This window comes from Solanum pennellii, chromosome 5, assembly GCF_001406875.1.
Source record: "Solanum pennellii chromosome 5, SPENNV200".
Lineage (NCBI taxonomy): Eukaryota > Viridiplantae > Streptophyta > Magnoliopsida > Solanales > Solanaceae > Solanum > Solanum pennellii.
Window position 1 is genome coordinate 3,353,843 of NC_028641.1, and position 16,126 is coordinate 3,369,968.

Genomic DNA, 16,126 nt, shown 5'->3' on the forward strand with positions numbered 1-16,126 from the left:
CCCCCCCCCCCATTACAAGTAGAGCATATGCAGAAGGAAAGAAACTTCTCAGCAAGACTTATAGTCTAGTGGTATCAGTGGGAGTCATCTTCCACGCAATAGGCGTGGATTTGATTCTTACTATTTGCTTTTTTACTAGTCAGGCGCCACAGGCAGCGCCACAACCTGCACCACATCCGGCACCATAGTTATCGGTATGAGTTGTTGCTTCTTTCTCTTTAGAAACACCATCTGCACAAGAGAAAATGATTGTTGAAATGATACACAAGCAAACCAAAACCATCAACCAGAGACTCCAAATGCCAACATTTGTTATATCTTCAACACCTCTTATACCTGTTGCTCTGATTTCCCTAACCATATTTTGTCTATTTTATCTAAGTGGTTTATATGGTGTGTTATGATAAGAGCAGTTTGACAAGACTTTTCTTATCACAAAACAATGAGTTTCTCTTATCAAGTGATGGCTTTTAAAGATGGTTGGAGACTTGATAATGAGTGGTTAAAATAAACTACCTTGTGTTTTAGGTAAAGTGTTCTGATTTTTTTTTTTTGGTAGTGCTTATCCAAATGGTAGATTACTTGGGCACATGGCTAAATGTAGTTGTGAACAGATTCTTGTTTGTGATTCACACAATGGCAAAAAGTTGTTGAGCTTGATAGGGAAGTTTGAGAGATTAGGGGGCGTTTGGCCATGAAAATTCCACCTTCAACTTCAACGTCAAATATTATTATTTTTCTTAAATCTCAACCACATCATGTCCAAACGCCCCCTAGGCATCGCAATTGCTTATTTTATTGAGCTTGATAGGAAAGTTTGAGAGATTAGGGGGCGTTTGGCCATGAAAATTTCACCTTCAACTTCAACGTCAAGTATTATCATTTTTCTCAAATCTCAACCTCATCATGTCCAAACGCTCCCTAAGCATCGCGATTGCCTATTTTATAGTAATTGGTTAATGAGCATTCACATTTATGGGATTATCCACTATTTAATTGACCCTTCATGAGACTTAGGGGTTCAACAACTTGATTTCTATATACTCTTGGGAATTATCTGTTAATAACTTTAGTTAGGTCATTTGCCTCGAAAAAATTCATAGCATGTCATCTTTCTTTGAAAAAAAGTTACTCATGCACTACCATCACATAATAATAATAATATGTCTTGAATTTATTTATTTATTCATATTTGACTACGTTATTTATTGTCAACTTGTTTCTAAATATGTAACAACTTGGAGTGAGTTGTTGTACAATTTGATGTGAATTCTAATCATATAGTATAATTTATTTTTAGAAATCTACTTCTTTCATTTCTAAATGCATATCATGTGGTCGAGCTTGTTGCATAGGGCTTTCCTAGTGCGGGCTACCTCTCTCGGGTGATTTGTGAGCTATTACATTGAAACGAATGTTCTATCCTGTGCGCACCCAAAGAACAGCAGTTGCAGGTTTTCCTTTTTATTAAACAAAATACATATCATTCTTACTAAAAATAGTGGACTTTAAGAGATCGTTTGGTAGACGGAATAAGGTGAGATAAGTTTGTTCTGAAATTATAATCTCATGATAATTTAGTCCATGCACCAAACGAATGCACCAAACGACCCCTAATAGTCTAATTATTTGAGGGTTGGGAACAAAAATAACATATTCAATGTAATTTCATAAACAGGATATCAAGAGATATTCTTGCCTCTTGTTTATGAAGATAAAGAAATTGTTTCCGAGACACGTTGAAAGAAAAAAAAATGGTGGAAAGTATATACCCCTTCCATATGAGGGTTTTAGTTTCGAAAATTGAAACATTAATAAAGACCAGTGACATGTGGACACTTGGTTTAAATTATAACCACTAGCACACAAAAGTTCATCGAAACTTCCAGATTTTCACATTATTGTATGACACCTCCACACTAAAATTGCTCTTGCTCGAGCTCTCGAGTTTGAGTTTTAAGAATAAAATTATCTTCGATAGATAATATTTTAATAGCAAATTGAACTTTCGATGTGGATTTGAAGTAATCAAATTCTAAAGTAAACATTGAATCATGCAGATGGAATAATGACAATTTCCTATTACTTTCATATAATAATATATACTGAAAATACAGGTAATTACATCAACAAATACACAATTCTTTCATCATTAAACAATTTACATAAATTACAATTACATTTTTCATAATTTAAATTTTAAATTTATACATAATCCACAGCCAATTTTCTTGAACTTTTTTTTTTCTTTCCAATTTTGAGAAATGACTCAAAACTTTTTCTTTTGCTTGACAGGTCCTCTTGGAATCTTATTGAGCACTTCATTATCAAATTTATTATATAGTTTCTTCATATCTTGGTTACCTTGGCTTACTAAATAATCCACCTCATTATGATACCTTTCATATAAAGCTGGTAATGTTGCTAGGCAAACAAATCCTAAAAACCAATTCAAAATAAATCGTGAAATTCAGATCTCTTAACCACTTACAAAATTAATAATAATTAAAAAAAAATCATAATTCGAATCAGAATATCACGAGTTTGGGGTAGAGGGTTGTTAATTTTGTGACTTTAAATATGTCATGACGTTTCAGAGATTTGTAAATGCCAAAATCACGAGAATTTTTTGAAATATAAGAATGTATTTGAAAAAGATCTAACTTTACTCATTTTACCCGTTGATGATATGATTTTATAATCACGCAATTATCATGACATATTTAAAATCATGTCTGATCGAATATCTACATATAAAATTAAAACGGAGGGAGTATATTATAAAAGAAAAATAAAATGTCCAAATTCCAAAACCTTACCTAGGTACAATAAATTCAGAGAGCTGAAGTAACTTCCAATGACTGATAATATCCATAGGAAAGTGATTGCCTAAGTCCAAATAAACCAAAACAATAAATAAATTGGAGTTCAAAAAAAAAAATCATTAGAAAATAAAAATAAAATAATTAAATGAAATTGCATATGATAAAAATGTACCAAGAAAAAATTTCTGAAATCTTTTCCAGAAGAAATTTCATAGAATTTCACCAACATAGAGTTGAACTTCCTACATAACCATCTAAATGTTGAATCAGATATCATAAACGCTCGTAAATCGGGAGGACTCCTGAAAAATTACGATTTTTTCACACTATCAGATCCTCAAATAACCCTTCGTAAAAGTAGATAAATCACTATAGTCAAATAAAATTTCCTACGTAATATCAATAATTCTGATAGAATGAATAAGATAAGTTATCTGTTACAACAGATAAAATCAACCTGATAATGTAATAATTTTGTATATTATTAATGTATATAAGTTAAATTCGAAAATATATCGCCGAAAAATAATTACCAATCAACAAATCCAGCTCCCATAGACCAAATGAAGAGAATTAACATGATGCTCATGGAAATATGACACAAAAGAGTCACAATATTATACTCCATAACTTCAAAAAGGGACCAAATTAGTGTGAATCCAATTAAAATTGATCCTGTTATTGTCTTGTCTCTCCATAACAATATATCAGCAACTGTTAAAGATAAAAAAAAAAAAAATTAACAAGTTATTATTAAAAAGGAAAAAATAAATAAATAACATGTCATATAGGTTTACTGGTCTGCGAATAAAGTCTCATAATTCTGAAATAGAAAAAAAGAAGAAGCTATATGTTAAGTATAAGGATATATTTAAAAGACATATTTGTTTACATAGTTCAGATCGAAAATAATGAATCCAGTTGAACATACAGAAACGCCGTAAATTTACCTCTCTTTTTAGACTTTTGTAGAAAAATTAAATGAATAATACCTTTTCCACCTCCAAGAATTGCATGCATTGGCCTATTATTATGAGCCAAAAATCTTCTAGTGGGTGCTGAATGTGAAGGGTGTGGATCATCAGAATCAGAAGAATAAATTGGCATATTGTTTTTATAAATTTTATGAACAATATTGAATTATTATGAGTAATAATATTGTTGAAACACTAGTTGGAGTTTGAATATAATAGAAAAGTAGTATGGTTTTAATTTTATTTATAGTTTGTTGTAATTCTAAATTTTGGATCAACAAGCAAAGAAAGGAATAGCTTTAGCATGGCATTGAAGTTTTGCTTCACATAAAAAACCTAAACTAGCTAGCTTCTTTGTTTTTATAGCATTATATTACTAATTCATCTTTATTTGGGTACCATCGGAGGTTGTGGTGGGATTGATAGAATATCTTGTCATCGTTATTTAGAGGTCTCAAATTAATTACTAATTCATATTCTTTGGCATGTGTGTGTGTTTTAACGTACCAAGGTTGTGGTGAGATAGATAGGATATCTCTTCGTCGTTACTCGGAGGTTTTAGATTCAAATTTTCACAATAGAAAAATCCTGATAGGAAGTAGTGGAGGAGCCATTTTATGTATAAATTACATTGTTTATCCAGGTTCAATTTTACGTGTGTCTCTATTGTTTTATATTTTGACACGTCTCAGTAAAATTTCTCATTCCGCCATTTTATATATAAATTACATTGTTTGTCTTTTTAATCTGTCGTATGCAACATGAATCTGAATTATTCTAGACCTCCAAATCGATACCGAACACCAAATGAAGTTTTTACGTTAGTATCCTACTGACTGTAATTGCACGATTTATTCTTTAAATGGATTACTCTTTAGTTTTTGTTCCCCAAATGGGTTGATCTTTTAACTTTTACCCCTAGAAATCGAACTTACGCTTAGGGAAACATAAGTTCTTTAAAGGCGTGAAGCATAGGAATATTATGATGCCGAAATTTATACCTTTGCTTCACAAAAAAAATTATTTTAACTTAAAGGATAAAAATTAAAGACCAACACGAAATAGAACAAAAGCGCAAATGACCCAAATTATGACTAGGCCCAATTTCCTTTGCAGGCCCATTTAGAATCAAATGGGTTCTACCAGGTAGAAATTGCATTAGGTAGCCACATTTTAAACTTCAATCTTCTAGTTAGAATTGGACATTTGGACTGCACTAATGTTAAATACATTATAAATTTTGGTTATTTTTTAAATGGAGGTCCTAAAAGCGTTATTTCTCTCGTAGCTAATAGAACTATGTCGCTAATTCGTCACTAATTAGAGTTAGCGATGAATTGTGTTGTTTAATTATGAAATTTATTGATCGCGAAATCTTGTTTTGTTTTGCTAGCTTTATTTTTATATAATTTGTTGGTAAAATTTAATTTAAAGTAATTATGTCAAAAGACATATATCAATGTCATGTCATTTTCCAATTTATTTATGCAATCTGAACATTGGACTCAAATGTTAACTTTTTGTAATAAAAGCTCCATATTTATTGGCTTTTTTTATATATTTATATAATATATAAATATAATCAAAGATTTAGATAAGATCTTTGACCACTAAATTGTCTTAACAAAAACACATTTTTACTTTACCTTGATGTGGTGATCTTATTAATTATCAAAAGTTATAGGGTATCAAAATTCTACTATGAAGTAATCATTAATGACTTATTATTTATGGTACATTTTAGGTCCTGTGAAATACTATTTGTATAGACTAATCATTGCCAAAAATAATTAAAAGCATTTGTTTATTCATTGAATTTCAAATCAAGTTTTGGGGTGGGGGCTGATAAAAGATCGCTAATTCAGATTCAAATCGTACAGATCTCATAAAGGAATTAATATTATATTATTTATTGGGAGTTTCTTCATTTTCAGTACTCGAGCTCAAACTCAAGATCTTATCAATGCCCCTTGATATTACATAATGATATATCATTATATGTTAGTCATAATTTTTTTACCAACTCGTGACTATGGCTGGTCGGTACGTTCTGCTCTCTCGTGACCCCTACACTAATCAAAAGACTAAAGGCCCCCACTGAAGATAGGTCGCCAAACTACGAACCGAGAGTTTCTCCTTTTGAAGCGTCAGTCGCGTAGGGCGACCAGTCCAGGTCTAATCAGAAAGGTTTTGATGACTCAACGTTCATATTAGGGAAATGAGAGAGAGAGGAAGAGGGGCCAGTCCTCGCCCCGATCATCCAATTCTCTCCAACAGACATGCATAGTTCTATAATCAAAACAACTTCATCACTTTGAGGAAGCCATAATCTAATTCATAAGCAGACGTGCGAGTCTAGCTTTCAATTAGCGAAGATTGATTAAGGTTCATCAAAGGGAATCGTCAAAACTACGATAAAGGTGTATTCGTGCAACCTACATATAGGTCACCGATTTGTTTCAAAATGAACTATATATCTAACATTACGTTCACCTCTTAGGATGTGATCTTTTCTCATCCTACATACACAAGATACTTAATACACTATAATGTCATATATATATATACTATTATAAAGTCGATCTTTTGACATTCGATAATAACACAAGATACTTTGTAAATTTAAATCGTATATACTATATACTATATATATATTTTATGTTGAAGAATTTTTGTAGTTGATGCATGCCAAAATTGGGCCCTTTATATAATGATGAAATTATATTTGATGTTGACTTAAAAAATAAAATAGGACAGCAATAAAGTGTTATATTATATAGTAGGCGCATGCCATGCCCAAAAGTTAATGGATTGGATCACATCACCGAAAAAAATGACAAACTATTGTTACGGCAAATATTTATTCGCGTTCGATGTTAATATTACGTGAATATATATATATAACTATTTTGGACTAGTGAGTTCTTTTATATTGACAGGGTTTTCTCGTCTTTCAAACATTGAATCATCGAAATATAATTCATCTGTTAGAGCGTAATAAATCAAAATTGAAAATAGATCAAGAATAGCTTTTTCACCAAGAATATCTTCTTTCTAGAGGTCTCGAGGAGGGGAAGATAAAAAATCACTAACGAATAATTTTAACTATGATCAGAAAGTAAAATAATACTCAGAAAAACATATATATCTTGTTGAATCAGACTTTTTAATCACGTTAGAAAATAAAAGGTTAATTTCATTAAATATTGACGCATATGAATGTTTTATACATTTCATTTTTATATATCTTTCTTTCCTTTTCTTTTTTTTTTTTATAAAATTAAGGCATTTTATAAAGAGCAAATAATTGTCACATGCTCTACAATGTATATATATTTTTTATTGGTGTTAAAACTTTATTATTTGTATTTATTTTTTATGATTTACAAATATATAGATAGTGAATCCAAAGTTATTAAGATCGAATGAACTCATAAGTTATTGATTAATTTGTTTGACTAGCTGAAAAAAGTTAAAATATAAATATTACGTGTTAATAATTCTTTATCGTGCAAGACTTGTTCTATACAAAAATGGGGTTTGATATAACTTAATATTTTTAATTAATAAATTTTAAATCTTAATTTCATCACAGAACCACGATAAAAAGGGTGAAAAGGAAAAGCTTTTATTGATTCATAATATTTGCTCATAACTCATGATTGTTATGATAGCTTCAACTAATGGTAAGCATGCCGATATTATTACTAATAATGTGTAATAACTTTAAACTCTCTATCGACGCCTTCTTATTCGAGTTTGTCATGTTGAATTTATTTAAAATAATTTATGATTTTTTGTGTGATTCACAAATTATTACACATAAATAATGAATTTACGCAATGCACATTGAAAGAATAGCAACCACAATTTTTTTTCATAATTTCCAAAAAAATAACTTGAAAGCCCTTTATTTTCTAAAATATCAAATTACTTATGTACTTGGCTAAATCTAGTCCACTTTCTACTTATAGATATACATATATTCAAAAAAAATTAACTATGAAATTTATCGTTTATCGCTGGCTAAATAATTAGCGGCTATTATGATGTAAATCCACAAAACCAAAAAATAAAATGATTTCAAGAAAAGTATATTATATTGTTTTTTTTTATATAATATACTCTTTGTTAGCATAAAAAGTGGAAAGATTACAATCTTCCAAATCAAATGATTTGTGAAAAATAAATCCTTAGTTTACTTTAATTAACACAGCACATGATTAAGGGGAAAAAAAGTGGAGGGGAGAAAAAGAAAATCTTCTTTTTATTTTGCTTTTTGGGTATATATTTAACTTATATGATTTAAACTTAATATTTTTGACACAAAACATAGATATAAACACGAAAAAATCATTAAGTTTGGATTGATATAAAATTTTGAACCTGTAAATTTCAAAAATACGATATTCCATCTGTACTAAAATCCTTAAAAGTTGAACTCGTCAAATATAAAAATTTCACTACTAAAAACAAAGGGTTTTTTCATCACAAATCAATGAAAAACTTTGTACTATAAAACATGATTTTCCCACTCGTTTCTCAAACCAGCTCACTGGTTAAACACATGGTGGAAAACAGATTCTCACTTAAATGTTGAAAAACTTTCTCACTATTATTTTTTTCTCTTTTCTCACTGATTCAATCAAAATATTTGTGAAAATAACGACTAAACATTTTTCAGTGGACAATTTCAAATGCAAAAATAGTGAATTTTTTAATATTGTTTGGATGCTTATGACCTTCCCCTTCTATAAATAGAGCTTACATGTCAAATGCATTCATCACAACACACACAACAACAACTTAGTACTCTCATCACTTACCACACAAACACACACACACACACACACTAGATCATCCAAAATGACAATGAGGTTTGTGTCTATGTTTGCAATTGTACTTTTCTTGGTTTTTGTTCAAGAAACTAAGGTAACAAAAGCATATGTGAGTTGCAATCCATTGCAACTAAGTCCATGTGCAAATGCCATAACATCATCAACAACTCCAAGTTCAATTTGTTGCTCAAAGTTGAAAGAACAAAGGCCATGTCTTTGCAAATACATGAAGGATCCAAGACTTCAAAAGATGATTTCTTCTCCTAATGCAAAGAAAGTTGCTACTACTTGTGGTTCCCCTTTCCCAAATTGCTAAGAAAATTTATGTCCCATTTCTATATTATTAGCCTTTTAATATTGGCTTACGACGCGTTTATATGGTGTGACATGGTAAGACCAGTACTGAAGAGTCATATAGTCGACCCCTACTTGTTTGTAGTAGTTGTTTGTTGTCTTCTATAATTAGCCTTTCATGTTGGGCTGAGATGATTTTATATGAAGTAACATGGTCGGTGAGGAGTCATATAGTCAATCCCGACTTGTTTGGGACTGAGACGTATGTAGTTGTTACATTTGTTGTTGTATTCTATAATTAGCTTTTATGTTTAAGATATTACTAAGATGTCTATTTTCTTGTTGTTGAAGAGTGTAATATATCCTTAATGTTGTTCTTCAATTAGTAATATATTAATGTTGGAGTTAATTACCTTGAAAAATGTTAATTAATGTTGGTTGTTGTAATTCTAGTTTTCTTCAAATAGTAAATGTTTTTTTTAATGATGTCTTCTATATGAATTATTTCATTATCTAACCAACTAATTAAAGTTACTTAACCCATGATTAATAGTACAAATTACAATAATTAGTTCAACATCAAGAAGGGATAATTTCACATATCTCCTCCACTTAGCTCAACTAATCTGAATTCGCATTGTGTAGGCCTTATTTAATGAGAAGGTGTTGCCTATCGGAAGTTTTTCATCCTCCAAATTTAAATATTGAAATCTCTGATTAAGAGTAAAGATATTATCCCTCGAAAAATTAATACCCCTTCATGGTTAGATGAAATTGATTGTAGATAGACAATTACCATTTCCAAACCAAGCTAGGAATATAATTTGAGAAGACTTTAGCAAGAAATTATATTTTGTTTTCGAATACTTATAAAAGTATTTTCCATCTAAAATTTGCCATTTTATACAACAAACACAAATATTACGAGGATTCATCATGAATTGACAAGTTTTACGCTGGTTATCCGCGTACCACAACCTAAAGACCAGCAATGTGAGCAAGCTTATACAAACGGAGTTAAATTGAGTCGTTACATCTTAAAACAAATATTTTAGCACTCAAAATCTACACAAAGTAATGCAACATTTTATCAAAAACAAATTTGAAAAAATAACTAATCTTTTCACACTCAATAAAGAAAGTGACACCATTCTTTTCATTTCATAGTTTGTTCACTTACATAGAATTACAAAATAAACTGCAGAAAATTGTACCCTTTTTCAAGTTCACAACCAAGAAAATCATAGAGATCATAATCTATAATAACCTCCTCACAAAAGCTATTACAGACACGATGTGGACGCGGATGGTGCTTAATACGAATTTACTTAAATTCCTACGAGCTACGTTCATATATAATATATTATGTATATAACTATGGATGGTAGAAAACCAAACCAAGAACTAGAACTCTACATGTTTGAGTTCCTCATCGAAACATCTTTGCTCGAATTGTAAATGCAACGGACCTTTTAGAAGAAACACGGATTCAGCCTTTTCTTTCAGTAGATTCGGTATAGTTAGATGCTGCCATTCCAAGTCCTTCGTTTTGGTGTTTTTGCCATCCACCGGTATCAGCCTTTGAGTGTATCCAGTAGTAGAAAATGGATCCGATCATTGATAATAACGTCAGGGCAGCGCCAGCAGCAAATACACCTTTTCGGAGGGTGGAACATGACAAGTTTTCAACTTGGAAAACCGCGCGATACTTTGTATGGTATGCATTCTTTGCTGATCCTGCCAATAAGCATGCTTCTGCTCCTAAAAAGCTAACCCTGTTTGTCATTCAAAAGAGGAAGTAAGCAATAGATATATGTTGTTCTACTGCCATCAGTTTCCATGGCTGCTTTAGACAGGGAGGTTAAGAACTGAAAAAGTAACTATCGTGACAACGACCATAGACTATGGAGCCAAAAGGTAAAAAGAATGTGATAGAGAAGAGATGTGTATAAAGTAATGAAAGTATCTCTGAGAATTTTGCAAGTATTTTCACTCCCCTATCCCTTGCGCTAGCACTTGGCCGTAGATTTCCGGAGTAGTTTCCGTATTATCTTCAAATATCTGTTTGACCATCAAATTTGATCATTATCTTCAAATATCTGTTTGACCATCAAATTCGATCATTATCTTCAAATATCTGTTTGACCATCAAATTTGATCAGATATTCAAATATTTCAAGTTTGCAAAACTAGCTCGACTAGTTTCGGGCTTGTAGGACTTCCACAACTTCAAATTCCAAAAATTACAACATCAAAAACTTAAATTTTCAAGTTTCGACTACAAAAACTATGGCCAAACGAGCGCGAAACATTTTCTGGGGAACAAAGTTGAATGTGTTCTTATTTCTTCATATGTTTATTTCACATGTCTTTGCCTATTGTTTGCATCTTAACTTACATCTTGATTATTTCAAGTAATGGATCATTAATCTCAATTTTGACATCTTAATATCACTTTATGTTCTTTTACATACGAGTGTTCATTGAATCTTTAGTTGCTTTTATCCACTACCGAGAACACCATGTTAACATCGAAACCAATGAGAATAGCTTCATGCACTAGCCAATTATCTAAACTAGATATCACCTATCATCATCACATTCAATAATCGCCTCAGAACCGTCCGTGTTTCTGCTAGGGAGTGTCTATGCTAGTTGTCTAAAACAACTGTTTTACTTGTCTCTAAGTCTATTAAACAACAATATTACTACACCTTACTCCCAAAGAAAGTAGGGGCCGATGGTATGAATCAATTCTGCTCTAATCAGACCTAACTTATTTGTGCCAACTCCATCAAACTAGTGGTAGAATTTACTTGAGCCAAGGTTCTTTCGGAAACAGTTTCTATGTCTTCACAGGGTAGGGGTAAGGTGTGCGTACACACCACTCTCCCACGCCACACTTGTGGGATTACATTGGGTATGTTGATGTTTTCATCTCTCTCCTAATTTAGAAACACTAACCGACAAAGGTGGAGCAATGTTTTAAAGCTTATGGGTTCGGAATTCTAATTCTTTCAAGTTAATGGGTTCTAAGCTAAATAATTTCTACATATTTAACTCATTTCTTAAGGAAAAAATACAAAATTTGGACAAAAGCTATTGGATTTGGCCGAACCCACACGCTCCACACTAGCTTTACCCCTGCAAACTGATCACAAATGTATAGCAAACACTAAGCAGAACCGGCTGAAAGTTACACATGTATACTTCCGAAAGGCAAAAAACTATCATCACAGATTGTTGTTGTTCCTTCTTTCAAATTCAGTTACAATATATATGGAAATTACTTTTCATGTTTCTTCTTAATTGACTTGTGTATACATACATCATGAGATAACCAGACTAACTGTTTTACAAAAAAGGAAGTCAAAACTCACCTCAGCAGAACTCCAATCTATTTTCATTATCTTTATCTATTCAACCACTTATTTTAGAGCCGGTAAGATTGGTCAAGTGGCAATTTAAAGAACCATTAAGGGTTTGCACCTTGTTACACGTGTCACATCTACTCACAATCAACTTAATGAATCAATTTACTCGGTGATAAAGACCTTTATAGCGTCATACTAAGTTGTGATCGTACTTGTGCAATAGGTAAAGAAATGCTCAAAACCAATATAACTTTTTTTTTATCTCAAAAAAGAAAAGATATTGGTTTTGAGCATTTCTTTACTTATTGCACAAGTACGATCACACCTTAATGCATGCTATAGAGATCAGAATTTATCTAGTGGCACCATTTTGGCTCAAACAAAATGATTCTAAACCGTGAAAGAAAGGAAGGGGTACAGAATTTCATCAAATGGTGCAAACAGACAGTAAGAGTAAGGTGACCAATGGAACTCAGGAATACTTAGCACCCAACTACGGAGAAAAAGTTTAAACGGATTTTGTGCCTTTCAGACAACACAAAGTAAACAAAAAGTATACTAACATAATCACACGAGACTTTCTAGTTTTTGTTAGTTCTCTTTTTCCATCTGTAAATTACAGTTGAACTTTTTTCATTCTTCTTTGTCACAAAATCATCCTCGGGCTTCTTCACCTATGAGTCTCCAATAAATCCAACATACGGTTATCTATGGCAAGATTAAGTTTCAACAAGGAATGATGCCTTCTTTAGTTTATAAGTGCAGAAGTATCAATCTTAAACAAACAAATAACAATAAGCCAATCAACAAAAACAATCTCATTGCTTAAATCATGTGAGTATTTCGTAAACTCTAGGGGGTAAACGCACTACAACCAGACAAAAGAATGTAAATAAACTTTAAAGTAAGAGAGAACAGTAACTATGTTCTTACCAGGAGAAGACAAAAAAGAAAATGGCACAAGTAGTAGAACTGCCACCCATCATTCCTCTTCCAAAACACAAGCACTTGGTAATGCCGTTGACCAACGTTTGGCTAATCAGAAGCAACCCAAATGCCGCCAATCCATAGGCTGTAGAAGCATCCGTTCCATATACACAGTACGCCCGTTCATCATACTCATCCGGTACAACTTTCGCCTTCACAAACACAAAACAACATTCAAAACTCCATCTTTGACTACCAAAAAGAACCCCATAAAAAGGAAACTAACTACAGAGAAACAACAATTACTACTAGTACTACGCCTCAATCCCAACTCGAACAACAACAACAATTAATTTGCCTCAAATTCCAAGCAAGTTGGGGTTGGCTATGTGATCCTTACCAATCATCCAACTATATTCAAAAACCAAAAGAAGTTCAAATCTTAACTATACCCCTGAAAACAGAACACCAGAAACATTTGATCTTCGACTAGACTCATTAGCAGCAACAACAACATACCTCTGCAATCCAAGTATGGGAAGAGTAGAGCTATGTTGCTTGAACTCTTCATAAATGTCGATGGTGCATGTCAGATCCTTCCAAAGTAGTGCATTTTTGGAGAACACAACATGGTGCGGCAACATTTATGTAGAGAAAGAGCATCACAGGAGTAGAGTGTACGCAGACCTTACCCCTACCTTGGGAGGTAGAGAGGTGGTCTCCAATAGACCCTTGGCTCAAGGAAGACTCATTAGCAAATAAAACCAAAAACTCAATCTTTACAACACCAAAAAATTCAATTTTACTATTCAACACCATCCAGGAATACCAAACACCCCAAAGAAACAAATCAATCCTTAGCTACACAAGAAACCAAAAACATCCAACACAGTCCAAGCTTTAAACTACAACCAGAGACAAAATAACACATTTAACACAAAAAGTCAGTCTTTTACCTATATCCAAAAACTAAGAACCAAAAAAACTATCTTTAACTATACCCAGAAACACCAAACACCCAAAAAAAAAAATCAATCTTTAGCAACACAGGAAACCAAAAACATCCATGAAGATCCAATCTTTAACTATACCCAGAAACCAAAAACACACAAAAATCCAATCTTTAACAACAGAAGAAACCAAAAACATCCAACACAATCCCAATCTTTAACTAAACACTGCAACAAAAACACACCAACACACACACACAAAAAAAAACAATCTTTACCTATCTCCAAGAAACAAACAACCAAAAAATCCAATCTTTAACCATACCCAGAATCAAAAAAAGCAAAAAAAATAAATAAATAAGATAAGCTCAAAAGGGTACCGTGCTACGACGTCGTTCAGCACCGACAGCAAGAACAAAAGCAATGAGATGAAGTGCAATAACAATTACAAGAACAGGAATAGAAACCGCCATTACTGACCACACTGCAAAAACCAAATTCTCAAATTCACTATACTTTTTTTTGTGTGTGTGTGTTAAGTGGGAAGCTTTTACTTTACTTTTATTCGAATATATTTAGCACTTACCAGCTGCTTTTTTCAAGCTTTTTGATACTATAACAAGTGTATATCATTTTTGTTACTTTATGAGAAAAAAATGATACAGTAAACAAATGAAAATGATTAATCAAATATAGTGTTTTTGGAAGGTAGGGTCCTCCTCCTACTTTGTTTGTAGTGTCATTGTGCAAATTTTTTCGAATTAAATTATTTCGAGATTATTATTCACGATTGAAAGGTTAAATACTATCTGATGGAAAAAAGCTAAATATGCTCTTAGACTATCGAAAAAAAACAAAAATATTTTATCGTCAATACTTTAATTCAGAAATACATTTAAACTATGTGAAAGAAACAAAAAATGCTTTCCGTTTATAGTTTGTTCCAAAAATGGCCTTGGGGTCAATATTTTGATCCAAAAATGTCTTTATTGTTATTTAATAGGTCAGATATACTCATTTTCTAAATAAATATATTATTTATTTTTTTTAACACGTTCTTTTTCTAATAGTAATTTTTTAAAATTAGCAAATGTATATCTTACTTCAATTCATGAAAATATTTCTTCTTTTATTATAATTATTTTTTATCGTTATATAATTATAAAATATAATGAATATATTATGATCTTATAAATATATATTACGTATATTACTAGTTGAAAGGGTATATGACATTACTTTATTTTCATTGATAATGATCTTTAATAATATTTTAATTAGGATGAAGGTGTGTTTAAAAATAAAAAATAATATATTTATTTGAAAAAAAAGTTATTTTTGACCTATTTCATAACTATAAGGACATATATGGATCAAAATATTAACTATAATGATATTTTTTAACCAAAATATTGACCGTGTAAATATTTTTGACCCTTTTCCTTAAAATAAATGATGTATTTAGTATTAAATTTAGATAAATTATATACTTCCATTAGTTAGAAATTTGAAACGTAAATTTATTTTAAATTTTAATTTTGAATATTTCATAAACTTTTTCAAGCAAAGAAAGTGAAAGAGAACAAATGTAAAGCTGGAGTTTGGGTGGCTGTCGGTTTTTCGGTTGTTCTTCACCGCCTTTTCTGCATTATTTTTCTTTTTGTGTGATTCCATATTTAAAATATTATCAAGAATTTTTTTTAAAAAAATTTTTTTTATAATTTTTATTTATCGAGCTTGAAAATTAGAAAATATTTTTAGTCGTACCAACGCTCTCTATGTTTGTAATATTAGTATATTCCCCTTATTGGGAGAGGGAGGAGGTAGGAGAGCGAGATTGAGAGAGGGTGGAGAGAGGCGAGCGAGAGATGACAGAGAGTGGGAGAGAGGTGAATTATATATCTATATAGGTTTAAAAATTGTATATTATACATATTTATTTGT

The 16,126-nt window shown here is 31.4% G+C and overlaps 3 protein-coding genes across 4 annotated transcripts; all 3 read right to left on the reverse strand.

The window, feature by feature from the left end:
• Positions 1-6: 6 nt before the first annotated feature.
• LOC107020067 lies at positions 7-597 on the reverse strand. The gene has a single exon (XM_015220396.2). It carries the CDS (start codon positions 359-361, stop codon positions 140-142), a length of 222 nt encoding a protein of 73 aa, XP_015075882.1. The 5' UTR covers positions 362-597; the 3' UTR covers positions 7-139.
• Positions 598-2,061: 1,464 nt separating this feature from the next.
• LOC107019858 (reticulon-like protein B14) lies at positions 2,062-4,022 on the reverse strand. The gene is made up of 5 exons (XM_015220222.2): positions 3,818-4,022; positions 3,359-3,539; positions 2,998-3,127; positions 2,820-2,889; positions 2,062-2,439 (listed from the first exon to the last, which is right to left on the reverse strand). Exons 1-5 carry the CDS (start codon positions 3,930-3,932, stop codon positions 2,270-2,272), a joined length of 666 nt encoding a protein of 221 aa, XP_015075708.1. The 5' UTR covers positions 3,933-4,022; the 3' UTR covers positions 2,062-2,269.
• Positions 4,023-10,051: 6,029 nt separating this feature from the next.
• Positions 10,052-14,878, reverse strand: LOC107020790. 2 transcript variants are annotated; one of them, XM_015221291.2, is made up of 4 exons: positions 14,769-14,878; positions 14,563-14,666; positions 13,239-13,444; positions 10,052-10,706 (listed from the first exon to the last, which is right to left on the reverse strand). In XM_015221291.2, exons 2-4 carry the CDS (start codon positions 14,653-14,655, stop codon positions 10,421-10,423), a joined length of 585 nt encoding a protein of 194 aa, XP_015076777.1. In that variant the 5' UTR covers positions 14,656-14,666; positions 14,769-14,878; the 3' UTR covers positions 10,052-10,420. The 2 variants fall into 2 exon arrangements, with proteins under 2 accessions (XP_015076777.1, XP_027773011.1); XM_027917210.1 differs by lacking the exon at positions 14,769-14,878 and having other exon boundaries at positions 14,563-14,762.
• Between the last annotated feature and the right edge of the window lie 1,248 nt (positions 14,879-16,126).